Source organism: Mauremys mutica, chromosome 13 (genome assembly GCF_020497125.1).
Source record: "Mauremys mutica isolate MM-2020 ecotype Southern chromosome 13, ASM2049712v1, whole genome shotgun sequence".
NCBI classification, from domain to species: domain Eukaryota; kingdom Metazoa; phylum Chordata; order Testudines; family Geoemydidae; genus Mauremys; species Mauremys mutica.
In genome coordinates this window covers 38,649,922-38,666,848 of record NC_059084.1, presented here as the reverse complement: position 1 = coordinate 38,666,848, position 16,927 = coordinate 38,649,922, and the positions used below count along the sequence as shown (strand labels likewise).

The following is a 16,927-nucleotide window of genomic DNA, read 5'->3' as shown; positions in this document are numbered from 1 at the left end:
TTCCGGCCCTCCCCTGCACCTGCTATCCAGAGGAGCTGCCGGACCTGCCCTGTTCTCGCTATCCAGAGGAGTTGCCGGACCTGCCCTGTGCTCACTATCTGAAGGAGCTGCCGTACCTGCCGACCAACCCCTGCCTCGACGAACTCATGCTCCTGGACCCCCCAGAGGCCAACACCAGGACCCAGGTAGGGCCCGAGGGGGAGTGTGGAAGCAGCCCGGGAGCAGCCGACCCCAGTCTGGCTGCAGCATTACCAGAGCCTATGTCGGTGTGTTGTGGCCAGGATGCCCACTGACTAAGTAGCGGATTGTCAGCCGCTGCTAGGGCCCCGGGCTGGGACGCAGTGGAGTGAGAGGGCCTGCAGCCCCCCTGCCACCCCATTCCTGGGTGGCAGACTCCCCCTCTCACCAGCCTGAAGAGGCTGGAACCGTTGTTCCTGCTCAGAGTTCGTTGCCCCGCCCTGACCTAGGGCCGAGGCTTAAAACTATTGTTGCTGCTCAGCCTTGCCTGAGGGCCTGAGCACCCTGACTCAGCGTTCGTTGCCGTGTCCTGACCTAGGACTGGGCTTAGTCCTGTGCACTGAGATTGCTCAGCCCTGACGGAGGGCCAGAACCCAGACTTCGCGGGGTTGCCCCACCCCGAGCCGGGGCCAGGCTAACCGTATTTCGGCCAGCTTCAGCAAGGGCTACTGAGGGGAGACCCCCTAGCCGGACTAAATCCCCGGAACCAACGGGGTGTAGTGAGCCGGCGTGGCTCCCCACCGGCCCGGAGAGGGTTGAGCCCCGGCAAACTCTTGTACATTCATATATTGAGTTAATTCAATAGCCTGGTGGTTGGGAAACTACCAGGAAGATGGATGACAGCCCATTTAATAGCTCCTCAGCAAAGACCAAGGACAATTCACTGAGATGTCCTTCTCCCACCCATGCTGGGCCTGCCAGACTAGTTTTCCCAAGACTGAATTCCTCTCTCTATGAAGAGCGGAAGATCAAAATACTGAAATAGATTTAAAGAGACACTCTCCCTGAATAAAGGAAAGGCTAGATTGATGAGAAGGTCTGGGTGGAGGAAGTGCTCCCCCAGACCTCCAGAGGTTGGAGGTTTATCCAGGAAGCTCAGCCTGCCTAGGGGCTTTTCCAAGGGTAGGCAAGTCTTTAGATAAGATAAGTATGTGTTTCAATGCGTGCTAGGAAAAAAAATATACATACATCTCATCCACATCAACCCTTTCTATTTTTTCCTCGTTCCTTCAGAAATGGCATCAATCACTTGTTCAACAACGCACATCATTATTAGCAATTTCTTGTTTTCCCACTTTATTGCAGAGCACTCTCCTATGTCTGTCCCAAAGAGACTAAATAAGCCCAGTTCCCACAGCCACTCCTGGTAAGTCATGTGCCTCAGCCCACTAATAATTTTTTGTTGCCCTCCACTGGAATCTCTCCAATTTGTCCACATCCTTTCTGTAGTGGTGGCGGCCCAAGAATGGATGCAGTACTCCAGATGTGGCCTCACCAGTGCCAAATGGAGGGGACTAATCACTTCCCTTGATCTGCTGGCAATGCTCCTACTAATGCAGCTCAATGTGTTGTTATCCTTCATGACAACGGGGGCACACTGTTGATTCATATCCAATTTCTCCACTGTCCACTGTAATCTCCAGGTCCTTATCTGCAGAATTGCTGCTTAGCCAGTCAGCCCACAGCCTCTACCAGTGCATGGGATTCTTCTGTCCTAAGTGCAGGACTCTGCACTTGTCATTGTTGAACCTGATCAGATTTCTTTTGGCCCAATCCTCCAATTTGTCTAGGTCCCTCTGGACCCTATCTACTTCCCCCCCACCCCGAGCTTAGTATCATCAGAGAAAATCCCATCATCCAGATCATTAATGAAGATGTTGAACAAAATTGCTCCTAAGACCGACCCCTAGGGCACTCCACTTGATTCTGTCTGCCATCTAGACATTGATCACTACTCATTGACCCAGATGATCCAGCCAGTTTTCTATCCACCTTATAGTCCAGTCATCCAATCCATACTTTTTTTACTTGCTGGCAAGAATACTGTGCGAGACCATATCAAAAACCTTGCTAAAGTGAAGGTATATCCCACATCCACTACTTTTCCCATGTCCACAGAGCTAGTTATCTCATCATAAAAGGCAATCAGGTTGGTCAGGTATGACTTGCTCTTGGTGAATCCATGTTGACTGTTCCTGATCACCTTTCTCTCTTTCAAGTGCTTCAAAATGGATTCCTTAAGGACCTGCTGCATGATTTTTCCAGGGACTGAGGTGAGACTGACCACTCTGTAGTTCCTCATATTATCCTTCTTCCCTTTTTTAAAGATGGGCACTACATTAGCCTTTTTCCAGGTGTCCGGGACCTCTCCTGACCACCACAAGTTTTCAAAAATAATGGCCAATGGCTCTGCAATCGCACCAGCCAACTTCCTCAGATTGGATCCAGACATATGGACTTGTGCATGTCTGGCTTTTCTAAATAGGCCTTAACCTGTTCTTTCTCCACTGAAGGCTGCTCACCTCCTCCCCATACTTTGTTGCCCAGTGCAACAGTGTGGGAGCTGAACTTCTCTGTGAAGACTGAGGCAAAAAAAAGCATTGAGTACTTCAACTTTTTCTGCATCCTCTGTCACTAGATTGCTTCCCCCATTCAGTGAGGGTCCCACACTTTCCCTGACCTTCTTGTTGCTAACATACCTGTAGAAACCCTTCTTGTTACCCTATACATCCCTTGCTAGCTGCAACTCCTATTGTGCTTTGTCCTTCCAAATTACAGCCCTGCATGCTCGAGCAATATTTTCATACACCTCCCTATTCATCTGTTCAAGTTTCCACTTTTTGTAAGCTTCCTTTTGTGTTTAAGCTCACTGAAGATTTCTCTGTTAAGCCACGCTGGTCGCCTGCCATATTTGCTATTCTTTCTGCACATCGGGATGGTTTGTTCCTGCACCCTCAATAAGGCTTCTTTAAAATACAGCCAGCTCTCCTGGACTCCTTTCCCCTCATATTAGCTTCCCAAGGGATCCTGCCCATCAGTTCCCTGAGGGAGTCAAAGTCTGCTTTTCTGAAGTCAAGCGTTCATATTTTGCTACTCTCCTTTCTTCCTTTTTTCAGGATCCTGAACTCAACCATCTCATTATCACCGCTGCCCAGGTTCCCACCCCCTTCTACTTCCCCTACCAATTCGCTCCAAATCATTTACAAGTATGAATTTCAAGCAAATAATCATTTGTGCTAACCCCCCTGACACATCTAGGAATTATGGACACTATCATGAATCCTTAGGGATTATCTGCCAGCCTCCCCAAATTTCTAGGTAGCAAACTTAAAACAAACATAAGGAAGTACTTTTTCACACAACACCATTGGTCTGACCTAGTATGGCCATTCTTGTATTCTTATGCTCTTATTTTTGCTCTCTTTCTCTCTGGCGCAGTCAGCCTTTCATTATTTAGCCAGAGTGGAACAGATTCAACCAGAGAAACTGAGGAAGCACCCATCTTTTGGAAAAATTTGCCACCCCTCCTCCATTCTTTCACCCCGTCATGACTAGCCATTTATTGGATGTGTGCGGAGCTAGCTTTGATTTATGCTGCTGTGAGTGAGAGAAAAAACATGCTAAATTATTTGTATTAGGCTCGCCTGAGTGGAGTAACCTGAGTGCACTAACTCAAGCTAACCCTTGCAATGAAGACAAGCCCTTTCCCATATTCATTGTCACAACATTCTGTGAGGTAGAGAAATGCTATTAACCCCGTTTTACAGATGGGTAACTAGGACACTGAGAGACTAAAGGAAAAAATTTCAAAAGTGCCTAAAGGTCAGATTGTTACAGGTATTTAGGTGCCTAAAAATGCACATAGACACCTACTGAGATTTTTAAAAGCACCTAAGCAGGTCTGGTGACTAACTCCCATTGACGTAAGGTCAGCTTAGTCATCTGTAAATAAATGATGATGTCTGTGGCTTTGAAAGGGGATTAAATGGGATAGGCACCCAAATGTCTTTGAATGTGAATTGAGCACCTCCCGTAGACTATTTTGAAAATTCCAGATGCAATATGCTGGCCATTTCCAAAATCTGCTCTCTTCCCATTTGATGAGTGTCATTTGCTGGTTTATGATTACTTCATAGGAGACTTGTTGATCCTCAATATTTTTTTTAATGCTTTCTTTTATGTATTTATTTATTTATTTATGCAATTTTAGATGAGACTATGTTTTAAAATCTCTGTACCGGTCAGTGTATTAGGATAATGTGAAAAGGTGGTCAAAACTGGCGATTTCCATACCATGGGAAAAATCTGACTTATTTGTTTTCATTTTAAATCAGAACAATTCCCCCCCTAAGTATCAAAATGCAAAATGTTCAAAACATTTGGTTTGGGTCAGTCAAAATGAAGTTGTATTGAATCAAAACAGCTACAAGCATGGTTGAGAGCTCCTTTTGTTCAAAATATCACAAGGTGCAATCATCACTCAGATTCACAATCAGTTACTGTTCAATTTTTAAGTTCTCAGACATTTTGACTTTACAAATGACACTCTAACCAACAAGGCATGTACCTATGCCATGCCCAGAGTCCTATACCACAGTGATATTAGAGGTAACTCAACCAATCACCACCCTTCCTCGCCAGATAATTTGCATGCAACTATTTCATTGGTTGTACGAGGGAGATTGGCTAGATAGTGGATTACTTGGCCCATGTGCCACAGGACTTTGAAACCACCCACACAACAACCCAACCAGCACTCACAATAATCCCAAACACATATATCCCCTCACTGTAGCACACACCCCTCGTTCACCACTCGCACAAGTCCACAGTCCATTGCAAGAATGACTATGACTCTATAGTTTGGTGATCAAGGCATTCATCCCGGAGATAAGAGATGCATATCTTCTCTATGACTAATTCAGATGGGTACCTTGATCACCAGACTATAGAGTCATTCTCTTTCTTTGGCCTAATGTCCATTTAATTTTTTTGTGCAAAGCTCAACAACCTCAGTAGGAAAGATTGTGGACAAAATAACCATTTTTCTTGGCTAAACCAAAAAATCAATTATTTCCCCAGTTCTACTTTAGGTCCCTAAATATCATTGTCATTCAATGTGTGTTAGATGAGTAACTCCCTCAGTCTCCTTTGAAAATCCAAAGCATGTTTGTTAAGCACCAAACATGGGATTCTGCCTTCAATTACACCAATTTTACACCATTGTAATTTGGCTGGAGCAATTCCATTTATTTCTGTGGTGGTACCTTGGAGAAACACTAGGGTAAGTGTGACAAGAAATTGTCGTATGGACATCAAAGGTTGTTTCTGAGATCATAATCTGGCACACAGACATTAGTTGATGTCTTCGTGATTTAAATGTTGGGAGAGCAGAATCAGGTCAAAATTGTTCAGAGCGGGTGATCAGAAAATAGTTTGGTTTGGTTTTTATTAAGAGAACTTTGATGAAAAAAAGCAAATATTTTTCTTTCTGTTAAAAATTGGGTGGCATTTTTTTTTACCAAAACCCCCCTGAAAACAAGAAAACTGATTTTTTTTTTAAAACTTTGGGCAACTGAACTTTTTTGGCTGAAAACTGAAACATTTTTGGTTAAAACTGAAATGCTTTTGGCCAATCATTTCCAGCTTAGGGGTTTCTATTTTCCAAAACAGATGCTTTCCAACAAAATGTTAGCACTATTGAAAACCCAGCTATACATTTTCCACGGATTCAATGCGCAAAGGAACCTGTCTCAATAGAGAACCTGTCTCAATAGAGACATAAAATAACTTAAATACTCATAGCCATCAAGGTGTGGTTTCTTCAGTGTTACTAAATACACTGAGTACTCAACTATTAGTAAATTTTAAAAAATGATGATCTTAGAATATTTTTTACATGTAATTGTTTCCCCCTACATTATTGCTCTTTACCCAGGCTCTTCAACTTGGTCCTGTGGCTACACTGCCTTGCACCTTTGTGTAGTTATTTACATGTGAGCAACATGTGTACCATCTCGATGTGCAAACACCCCGGCCAGTGGAATGAGCAGATAAGATTGAGATGGAATCATTGTGCATTCACCTTGCACTAGTGTAAATGACTGCTCGTGATTTGGGAGAGCAGGGCGTCAGCCTCCCTCGGTGTTATTCCTCTCTCCTAGGCATTATTCTAAGGAATAAATACTAGGAATTATAACATAGGTAGAATTTTCAAAGGAACTCTTACCCTGGATTTGAGGGGTGTGCGTACCCCAGAATGCAATCAAGCTAATTGCAACCATATTATGTGCATTCAGCACCATGTATTAATAAAATAGAACATCACATAGCATAGGGTTAATTGGAAACAGGCTTTTACAGGCAAAGTCAAAACTAGATGGCACTTTCTGCTAGCCAGAATGGGAAGAGGGGAGAGAAAGTTAATAATTGAGACTGAAAGAAAATAAGTGAACGGAAACCTTAAATTTGGGCACCTTTGCTATAGAAGTATTATTATTAGTAAGATTTTTAGGCATGTTTGTTGATAAGTAGTTTATTGAAAGTTAGGGAAAGTGATGATTTAGCACTATAAACTATTTCTTTTGTAGAAGTTAATTATAGTTAGTTATAGTGTACTTTGGAGCAGTGTTCTGAAGCCATCTTAAGAGGCGTTTTTCCTGATACCTTTTCTTCCTGGTGGGTGAACAACTGGCCATTGTGAACCTGCTGTTAATTACTCAATTCCATTCCAGATTTTAGATAAATATTTGGTATGTCCTAACCCCTATTGTTTATGTCTCTGTGTGCTTAAATCTAATGAACTGCAGTATTAGATAGAACATGCTTACGTGCATTAATTTTTCATTGGATGGAACTGTCGTATTCCCATTGATTCATTCCTGACTCTGCCTGGAGAGAAACAGTTAAGTTACCACTGCTATGGGTTCTGAAAATCCCAGGTAACAGAATCTAAGCATGTTATCTACCCAATTCCCATTGAATTTAACCTAGTTCTATGCCTGAAAAAAAGCCTCTGGCAACTTGCTAGAAGCTATGTTAGACAGAGGAATGCTCCCCTCATGTTACAGGACAGGGAGATCCAGGCTGACATCCTTAGAACTAGACACTGATTTTTAAGTGCTTCAGGTTTTGGACATCCAATTTGGAACACCAGGGGCTAGATTTGCAGAGGGCATTAGGCACCTAGACATTCCCCGGGATTCCCAAAGCTCAGTGTCCCTGTGCAATGAATGGAGAGAGACAGACACCGAGGAATGGAATTCCCAAAAGCCAGAGTGCTGCATGGCCACTCACTTAAGATAGCCAATGGGAGATGCCAAGGAGCCAGGGGATGTGTCCCTAAGCCCCAGCTGCTCACAGAGTTCTGCACTTAAGTTGGGGCTGCAAGGAGCAGTTTCCTGGAGAGTTAGGTGAGCTCTGAGCACGCTTACCAAACCAGGCCTCGCAGGTGAGCTAAGCGGAGGAATGCATGCTTTTTCCTGGTTCACGCATTATTCTGGGGCTTAGGTGTCTGGACATCAAGAGTGAGGCAGCAGCATGCATGCTCAGAGGAAGAAGCTCAGCTGCCTAGGGAGCTATTACTGTAAAAACTTAGGTGTCCAGTGAGTTTAGGTGCCTACAGGGTTTGGGGGCATCGTAGTGGGGGTGGGGTTTTGCATCCAATTGGGGCCTGATACTGAGATTTAGGTACCTAAAATGGCACTTAGGTGTTTAAATCCTTTTGTGATGTAGCTCCTTGAGCCTGATTTCCTAACTCCAGTCAATAGGAGCTGAGGGGTCGTACTCCCACTGAGCATCAACTACCAGTGGTCTTACATTGGGTGTCCAAAAATGGGAGTGCCCAGAATCAGTGTCCACTATTGAAAATGTTTGTCGTTGGTTATATATGTGCATATTGAGAGATTCTCCCAGATTAACCAGTGAATTAATGGTTTTATTATCTCTGCAGCTGGAAAACAACAGGGGGACATGGCTAATGAGAACCACTCAGTAGTAGCGCAGTTCCTCTTCATGTCTTTGAATTCTTGGAGGTGCAAGTCTCCCTTTTCTTCTCGGTGCTGGTGTTGTACCTCGTCACCCTGGTGTTCAATGTCGTCATTATAATAATCACAGTAGTGGACCCTGCCCTTTGCTCCCCCATGTATTTCTTCCTCCAGAATTTGTCCTTTCTGGAAATTGGCTACACCTCGTCCACCATCCCCAAGATGCTGGTGAACGTCCTCTCTGAGGACACAAGTATTTCCTTCCTGGGCTGTGCCACTCAGATGTATTTCTTCTCTTTCTTAGGGATCACAGAGTGCTGCCTGCTGGCTGCCATGGCGTGTGACCATTATGTGGCCATATGTCACCGTCTGCGCTACACGGCCATGATGAGCAGAGGTGTGTGTCTCCAGTTCTCATCTGTGTGCTGGCTCATTGGGGTGCTGCTGGCATTATGGCAGACAACTTTCATATTCACTCTGCCCTGCTGTGGACCTAATAGTATCAACCACTTCTTCTGCAACCTGCCCCTACTGCTGAAGCTGGCCTGCGCGGACATCTATGGTAACGAAGTAGCTGTTTACACCATCGCTGTCACCTTCATCATGGTCCCTTTCCTGTTCATACTGGTGTCCTACATCCGTATCCTGCACACAATCCTGAGTATTTCATCAGCCGCGGGCAGGAGCAAAGCCTTCTCCACATGCTCCTCCCACCTTATCGTGGTCACTTTGTTCTATGGAACTGCTATTGTGGCACATCTGAGGCCCAAATCTAGCTACTCACTCGACAAGAACAAACTGCTGTCCTTGTTCTTTATGGTGGTGTGCCCAGTGTTGAACCCTTTGATCTACAGCCTGAGGAATAAGGAGGTGAAGGGAATCCTGGGAAGGGTGATTCACAGAAAAATATTTCTTTGAAACTTGTAAAAAAAAATGGAAAAAAACCCCATATTATTGTGATAGATTTGGAGTTGCCTGTAGTAATTCATGAAAACACTGTATGATCTGTTTGTCTGAATATTGTAAAGGTGTTTTTGTATTCATATCTTGGGCTAATTCAATAGTTGGGTGGTCAGGAAACTACCAGGAAGATGGAGGATAGATAGTTAAGAACTCCTCAGTAAACACCAAGGACAATTAACTGAGATGTCCTTCCCCAACTCCCAGACCAGTTTTCCCAAGACTGAATCCCTCCTCCTATGAAGGGAGGGAGATCAAAGACTGAAGGAGATTAGAGAGACACACACCCTAAATAGAGGAAAAGCTAGTTTGGTGAGAGGGTTTGGGTGGAGAAACTACCCCCCCCACACACACACACCCCAAGACTTTCAGTGGTTGGGGGTTCCTGAAGGAAACTTAGCCTACCTAAGGGCTTTGCCAAAGGTATGCAAGTCTTTATGTAAGATAAACATGTGTGTAGGCCTTTAGTTGTCTTAATAATTTTCTCTAGTGTTCTGTTCTCCTACTGTTCAGGTTGGAAAATGCTTTGTTTTGAGGCAGCTGTTTTGGGACACTGTGTTCACCACTGGTCACAGCTCTATGAGTGGACACATGCTGGTATTGAGTTCAGTTGGACCTGCTAAGTAATCCTGGTTGATGCACAGGGTGTTGCAGCCTAGGGACCCTGGTCTGGGAATGGGAAAATCACAGGAGTCCACCCCAGAAAGATGAAGGCTCAACACCTGACACCTGGAGATGGTGCACTCAGAGCACTGTGACAGTTATTTTATTTTTTCTCTATCTTCTGACCTTTTTGACTTTTCTCTCCTTTTTTTTCCATTTTTTTTATCGAATTTCTCTTTCCCCTCCTCTTTCTACCTTTTCCATTATTTTCCCTCTTTTTGTTTTTCTTCTCTTCTTTTCTTCTCCTTTTCTCTCCTCCTTCATCCCCCTCCTCTTTTCTTTTTTCCCTTTTAAGGGAAGGTTGTTGAATAAATCTGACAAACTCTTTTTGGTGCATTTTTTCATTCACTCATTTGCCCACCTTAGAAACAAGTTGAAGCACACTATAGAACTTTTAATGCACCCTAGAAGGTTCTACATGGATACTTACTGTGCAGGAGACTAGTGCAGGACAGATTTACTCTCCAGCTTGTTGTGAACCAAATGTGCCTCTAGAAAGCTGCGTTGAGGGGTTTCAACAAGAAATGGGAAAAAAAAATCTGTTCAAGTTTTTTGTGTTTCTGAAAAAATAGCCCCAACATGTTCTGCTGAAAAAAAAATTATGGAAAAAATGTCAAACTTTTGCATGGGGGTCGGGGGTATTTTGAAGCAGTTCTAGCTCTGAGTCGAACCAGTGCAATGGGAATTTTGAGCACTACCTCCAAATACTGAGAGTGACTGAAAAGAAGGGAGAAATTTTAACTAACATAGAGGTAAAGGACTGGTTTGGGGAGGGCTAGCTCAGTGGTTTAAGCATTGGTCTGCTAAACCCAAGGTTGTGAGTTTAATCCTTGAGGGAGCCATTTAGGGATCTGGGGCAAAAAAAATAGTTGGAGATTGGTCCTGGTTTGAGCAGGGAGTTGGACTAGATGACCTTCCAACCCTAATTGTCTATGATTATGAAATTCCGTTCTCATGATAGTTTTTCCCTACGAGAAGAGCAGAGCATGTGCATTCAATCCATATGATAATTTTGGGGATGAAAGAAAAAAAAAGGACAAATATAGACCCCAATTCATCACAGAATTTAAAAATGAATCTACTTTAAGCATGTGATTAGTCTAACTGAAGTCAGTGGGACTCCTGATGTGCTAAAGCACCTATTTGAGTGTCTTCCTGAATCAGGATCATAAAATCTACAGGAGTGTGAACAGTGTGTTACCTGCTTTGTAATGACCTTGACTTTACTGACACCACTGCTCTCCCACAGACAGTCAGATTTCCAATAACATACAACTGGAAGGAACCACAACATGTGTCCCATGCAGTGTTTGAACCTTAGAATTTCAGACCCCTCGAGCAGTGATTGGAGCATCTGGGTCAGGGCTGGTTCTGGGACAGTGAGAAGATTCCACCAGGACCGTCCGGGGGGGAGAGGGGAAGTGGGGCAATTTGCCCCAGGCTCCAGGCCCCACAGGGGCCCCTACGAGAATTTTTGGGAGCCCTGGAGCAGGGACCTTCACTCACTCTGGGGGCCCCGGAAAACTCTCACGGGGCCCGGGGCCCTGGAGCGTCTTCAGCTCTGGGTCTTCAGTGGCGGGGGGCCCCCACTTCATCGGTAATTTGGCGGCGGGGATCCTTCCACTCCGGGACTGCCGCAGGTCTTCAGGGCACTTCCGCGGCGCGTCCCGGAGCAGAAGGACCCCCGCCACTGAATTACCACCGTAGTGGGGGCCCCCCACCGCCGAAGACCCCAGGCCCCCTGAATCCTCTGGGCGGCCCTGATTTCCACTCACTGCTGAATTTGGCTAGTGTCACTGTACAGTTCCTAGAACTATGTTTGATGCTGCTTGGATGCAGCTAATGAGACTGAGTCCCCTTGGTACCAAGCTGAGTCAGTTTCTAACATTGGTAACAGTGACCTTTGGGAAATGGATGAGCAACAATGTAACCAATGCTCTCTGCTCTGCCACTCCGTCAGAGGTGACTGGCTACCAGTACATACAGAAGTGGGGAGAGGCTGATGGAAAGTTCTTCTAAAGACATGCATGTGTTTTCCAAAAGAGGTCAAAGCAGGGAGGAGGCCAGAGAGAGGAATGTGTCTTACTGGAATTGTGGACTAATAGACGTTGCTCGCATTGTGTCTTTGCTCCTGAAGGAGGTAGAACTCTCTTATTCATTTTACCAGGCCTTTTTCCCTGTTAGCTCTACCAAAAATAATATTCTTTATAGTTTGGGCTGTGTCAAAAGAAGAGGCTGAGACCATACCTGGCATATGTAACTTTAATATTCTTATCCTTAGTCATTCTAAGGCTCCATGAAGCAGTTCAATACCTGGGTCTGACGTGTTTGACTGAGCTACAAGAAGTTATCTTTCATGACCTGAGTCTACAAAACTGATGCCCATGAGTAACTTAATTCATACAGGTAATCCTGTTGTCATTATATGAATGAGATTACACATGTTTATAAACTTTACATCATCTCATGCAGCTGTTACATGCAACTCAAGATTGATAGATAAGTATAGGCTAAAGTATAGGCTAGGCATGACTTTTTTCTGTGAAAGTTTCTTTCATTGGAAAATTCTGATTGGTTGAAACTAAAATGTTCACAAAAACGTGATGACTAAACTTTTCTCAGGAAATTTTGAAAATCTCAGCCTGAAACCAAATTTTTATACCTTACTTTTTTCATGTCTCACCACGATAGATAGATAGATAGATAGACAGATAGACAGATAGATAGATAGATAGTATGGGGATATACTTTGGAATCCTGTGTTTAAATATGTGAGTTTCTTCACAGGTGTTAGTTGGTGAGTCCAAGGTGTATTTCACAGTAATTGCTGTTTGTGCGTGTTGTAATTTTTATGTGTTTGTGAAAGTCCCTAGGTATATTTATAACAAATGTGTGTTAGAAAAAATGAGAGTACATTTGCAGTGTGTATTGGGGGGTGTATTTGTGAGTCTGGCTGTGATTGTGCTACAGGGCCTGCAACAGTATCTTTGCACCTGTCGATGCATATGTTTTAGGAAGCGTGTGCAATGTATATGTATTGGTGTGTGTGTGTGTAGTGTCTCTGACCCTGTGTACATGCATGCTTTTCAATATGTTCATAAATTGCACGTTTGCTTTGTTTGTGTGTTAAAGGTAACACATTTTTGCTTAGGTCTTCCTATCAGTCAGTGTGCCCCTAAGTCTTCCTATGTATAGTTGTGTGTGCACGCAGATGTGTATTTTGTGCATTTGTGCATAAGGTTTCAAAAATAGCCAAAACAAACAATAGCCCTGTTTTAGAGATAGAGAAATGAGACACCCAGAAATAGAACTTGTAAAATGAGATTTAATTTGATATACTAACCACGGGGCAACCTCATTGTTAGTAAAGCCAGCTTAGATTTACACCAAAATAACTGGGAGCAGACTCTGTCTCATTAAGTTACCTAGTGAGGTGGTGGAATCTCCTTCCTTAGATGTTTTTAAGGTCAGGCTTGACAAAGCCCTGGTTGGGATGATTTAGTTGGGGATTGGTCCTGCTTTGAGTTGATCCTGCTCCTGAGGTCCCTTCCAACCCTGTGATTCTATGATTCTAAGTTTCAGTGGACAGTGTTTTGCCTTTTACAGTAGAACCTCATATTTACAAACACCTCAGGAACAACAGAGGTTGTTCATAACTCGGAAATGTTCATAACTGAACAAAATGTTATGGTTGTTCTTTCAAAAGTTTATACCTGAATATTGCATACTTCTGGTTCCCAATGAGGCATGTGGCTGACCGGTCTGTTCATAACTCTGGTGTTGGTAACTCTGAGGTTCTACTGTACTCATAAAACAGGAAAAAAAACGTGTTTATTGATATTTCAGAAGTCAACTGGATTATTTGGGGGAATAATATTAGTCAGCTGTATTAGTGTTGGCAGAAAAGTGGTGAAATTGGACAGGGAAAACAGGATTTATAAAAAAATGTTTTCTTATACTTGTATTCATTTTTTAAAAAATTCCTGGAAAAAATGTAAAAAATTTTTGAGATTTTTTTCAAATTTTTCTTTATGGTTCAAAATTTCAAATTTTGAAACACACCAACAATTCTATCAGCTGATCAAAACAGAGCAAAACACATTTATAAAATTTCTGAGAAATAATTTTTTTCCATTTTTTTTGAAGATCTAGTATTTTCCTTCATTGAGTTTTCCCTCTACAGTACATTGTGCATTATCAGGTCAGAAGAACTACTGGAGTTAGGTGTTATTCATTGTAAGGGTGAGTGGGCAGAATCCTGGTTGGGAATTTCAAAAGTTACTAAGAGAGTTAGGCATCCATTAGGTGTTGCTCACCGAACTCATGTAGGCCTTTATGAAAATCCAGAATATATGTTTGGGGTTTGATTCCAGAAGCATTTATCCCCAGGGTTTAGTGCTCACTACCATGAACGGTTCAAATCAGTCATAGATTCAGAGGCCAGAAGGAGCCATTGTGACCATCTAATCTGACCTCCTGCAATTCCTAGATTAGATCTTTTAGAAAAAATCCTGTCTTGATTTAAAAATTGTCGATGATGAAGAATCCGCTATGACCCTTGGTAGGGGATCCAATGTTTAATTACTCTCCTTTTAAAAAAAATTAGACCTTATTTCTAGTCTGCTTCAACTTCCAGCTATTGGATCTTGATAGATATTTCTTTGTTAGATGGACAAAGTAGTTGAATTTGCTACTCATGAGTGTAGGTTAAGCATGGCCAGCATTACCTTTAGTTGGGATCGTCTTCCTGTTAAAGGGATTTGGGTGCAGTTGACATTGGGGTATTCCTTGTAAACAGGAAACCGATAAAGATAAGTAGGGGACAAATAAAAAGGATAAGTACTTCTGAAGAAAGAGACCTGGACTCTGTGGAGCAATAAATGTGCTGAAGTGAAAGAAAAAGAGGAAAAAAATGAGACAAAATGGGGAAAACTCACTTTCACATTTTACTGATTTCCCTTTTTCACCCCAATATCAAAAAGGGGAAGAGATTTTTAGAGGTATGAAATGTGAGTGAAATTAACACTTACCACTTTTTAAATCCTTTTCAGACTTTTCTGTTGGGACAAAAAGTTTTAAACAACAATAAGGTGTTTTTACTCCCAAATTTTCCTATATTTTCCCCTCACTTTTTTCAACTTTTTTTTGTCAAAATCATATTTTTCAGGGGGTGGGGAGTTGTTGAAAAAATGTCAACCAGCTCTAGGTAAAACCCCATCATCCTGCTCTGAAAAAAACAGGATCCAGGTCATTGGACTTCAGAGAGAATCTGTGTTAGATGGTATCAGTATTAGGACTTTGACAAAAAGTTATGCAGTTCTGATTATATTTCTGTACATCTTTTAGCCAGAATATGTGACTAACCCAGTCATAAGGGCGCGGGTGTCTATGCAGGTTTCTATCTATAACATCTGAGATGTGTGATTTCACATCTGTGAGAGAGTTATAGGCCAACAATCTCCTCAGGAGACAAACCGTTGTCTACTGCCTTTGTTGTCTCTGCAGAGTCAATATAGCCATCCAATGGTGAGTGGAAATTACACAACGACATCTGGCTTCATCCTCTTGGGATACTCCAACCTCACAAACCTGCAGGGTTTGCTCTTCATGGTCATCTACTTGGTGATTCTGATTGGGAATGGCGTCATTGTCTTGGTCACGGTGTTGGACTCCGCCCTGCACACCCCCATGTATTTCTTCCTCAGGAACTTATCCTTTGTGGAGATCTGCTACGCCTCAGTCACCCTGCCCAAGATGGTGGCCAATTGCCTGGCAGAGGATGGAAAAATCTCATTCATAGGCTGTGCTGCCCAGATGTATTTTTCATTTTTATTTGGTGGTACAGAGTGTTTTCTACTGGCGGCCATGGCCTTTGACCGCTATGTTGCCATATGTAACCCCCTGCATTACACACTTATTGTGAACAACAAGGTCTGTGCTAGTGTGGTAGCCGGATCCTGGCTTGTCAACATGCTAGTACATTGTGGGCAGACGTATTTGGTATTTTCTTTGCCTTTCTGTGAGTCTTATGAAATTAACCATTTTTTCTGTGACATCCCCCCTCTGCTGGAGCTGTCCTGTGTGGACACCTTCAGGAATAAAATAGCTGTGTTTATTGTAGTTCTGCTATTCATAATCACCCCTTTTTTCTTCATTGTTATTTCTTATATCAAAATCCTCAACACAATTATGAAGATGCCTTCAGCCCAGAGCAGATGCAAAGCCTTCTCCACCTGCTCCTCACACCTCACTGTAGTAACTCTATTCTATGGCTTTGCTATGATTGTGTATTTAAAACCCAAGTCAAGGGGTTCAATGGACACTGACAAACTGCTTTCGCTGATTTATACCATTATGACACCGATGTTTAACCCCTTCATATATAGTCTGAGGAACAAGGAAGTGAAAATTGCCATAAGGAAAATATTAGGTGGAAAATGATTCCATAAAATACACCACATATTCCTCAAATAATGTTCCAGATATCTCTTAATTATTCAGAAGTCAATTCAGAACCCCTAAGATACATTTCTGATTCCTCAAGAGAGATTCTAGATTTCTGAAGATCTATTTGAGACTCCTTAGAGAGTCTACCAGACATATTATTGATTATTATGCATTCCATATTACACAACATTGGAGACTCTCTGACAAATTGAAAAGATTCAGTAAGACATGTTAAAACAGATACGTTCCCTATTCCTCAAGATTTGATTTGATTTTCATGTTCAACTCCATCGTGTATATTGGAAGGAACAGAGAAGAAAATACTATCTTGAGGGAACTAGCAAGTAGAAAGCAATTTCTTAATATTGTATTTGTATGTGTGCCACATCTTTTTTCTTGATAAAATGTAACAATTGCAATTAAAGTGGATTTGCTAAAGCAAACATAATGGTAATAAAATAATGTACTCTGATCAGGTAAATTTCCTTTCTTTCTTTCTTTCTTTCTTTCTTTCTTTCTTTCTTTCTTTCTTTCTTTCTTTCTTTCTTTCTTTCTCTTCATTATTGTTTCTGGAGAACTGCATTAAAGTCTGAAACGATATGTATCCTCAAATATAAGCCAATGTAAAATATGTTTTAAATGCAGACTACATGGTATCACACTAAATAAAAGATTAATTTTAATTCAAATTTCTAGGATTACAAACATTGGGTTAATTTCTTTTATCTATTTAGTATTACCTAAAAGGAAAAAGGTATTTTGGGGCTAGATTCACACAGGGATTTAAGTGCCTAAATTCCAGAATCAGGCCTTCCCAGGATTCGCAAAACCTCCACTCAGCTGCCATTCAATTT

The 16,927-nt window shown here is 42.4% G+C and overlaps 1 protein-coding gene and 1 pseudogene across 1 annotated transcript; both read left to right on the top strand.

Annotated features, from left to right (window-relative positions):
• The first annotated feature begins 7,989 nt into the window (after positions 1-7,989).
• On the top strand, positions 7,990-8,921 carry LOC123347942 (annotated as a pseudogene).
• Positions 8,922-15,149: 6,228 nt separating this feature from the next.
• LOC123348773 (olfactory receptor 10AG1-like) lies at positions 15,150-16,067 on the top strand. Its single transcript, XM_044986409.1, has one exon. The coding sequence runs from the start codon at positions 15,150-15,152 to the stop codon at positions 16,065-16,067; it is 918 nt and encodes a 305-aa protein (XP_044842344.1).
• Positions 16,068-16,927: the final 860 nt, after the last annotated feature.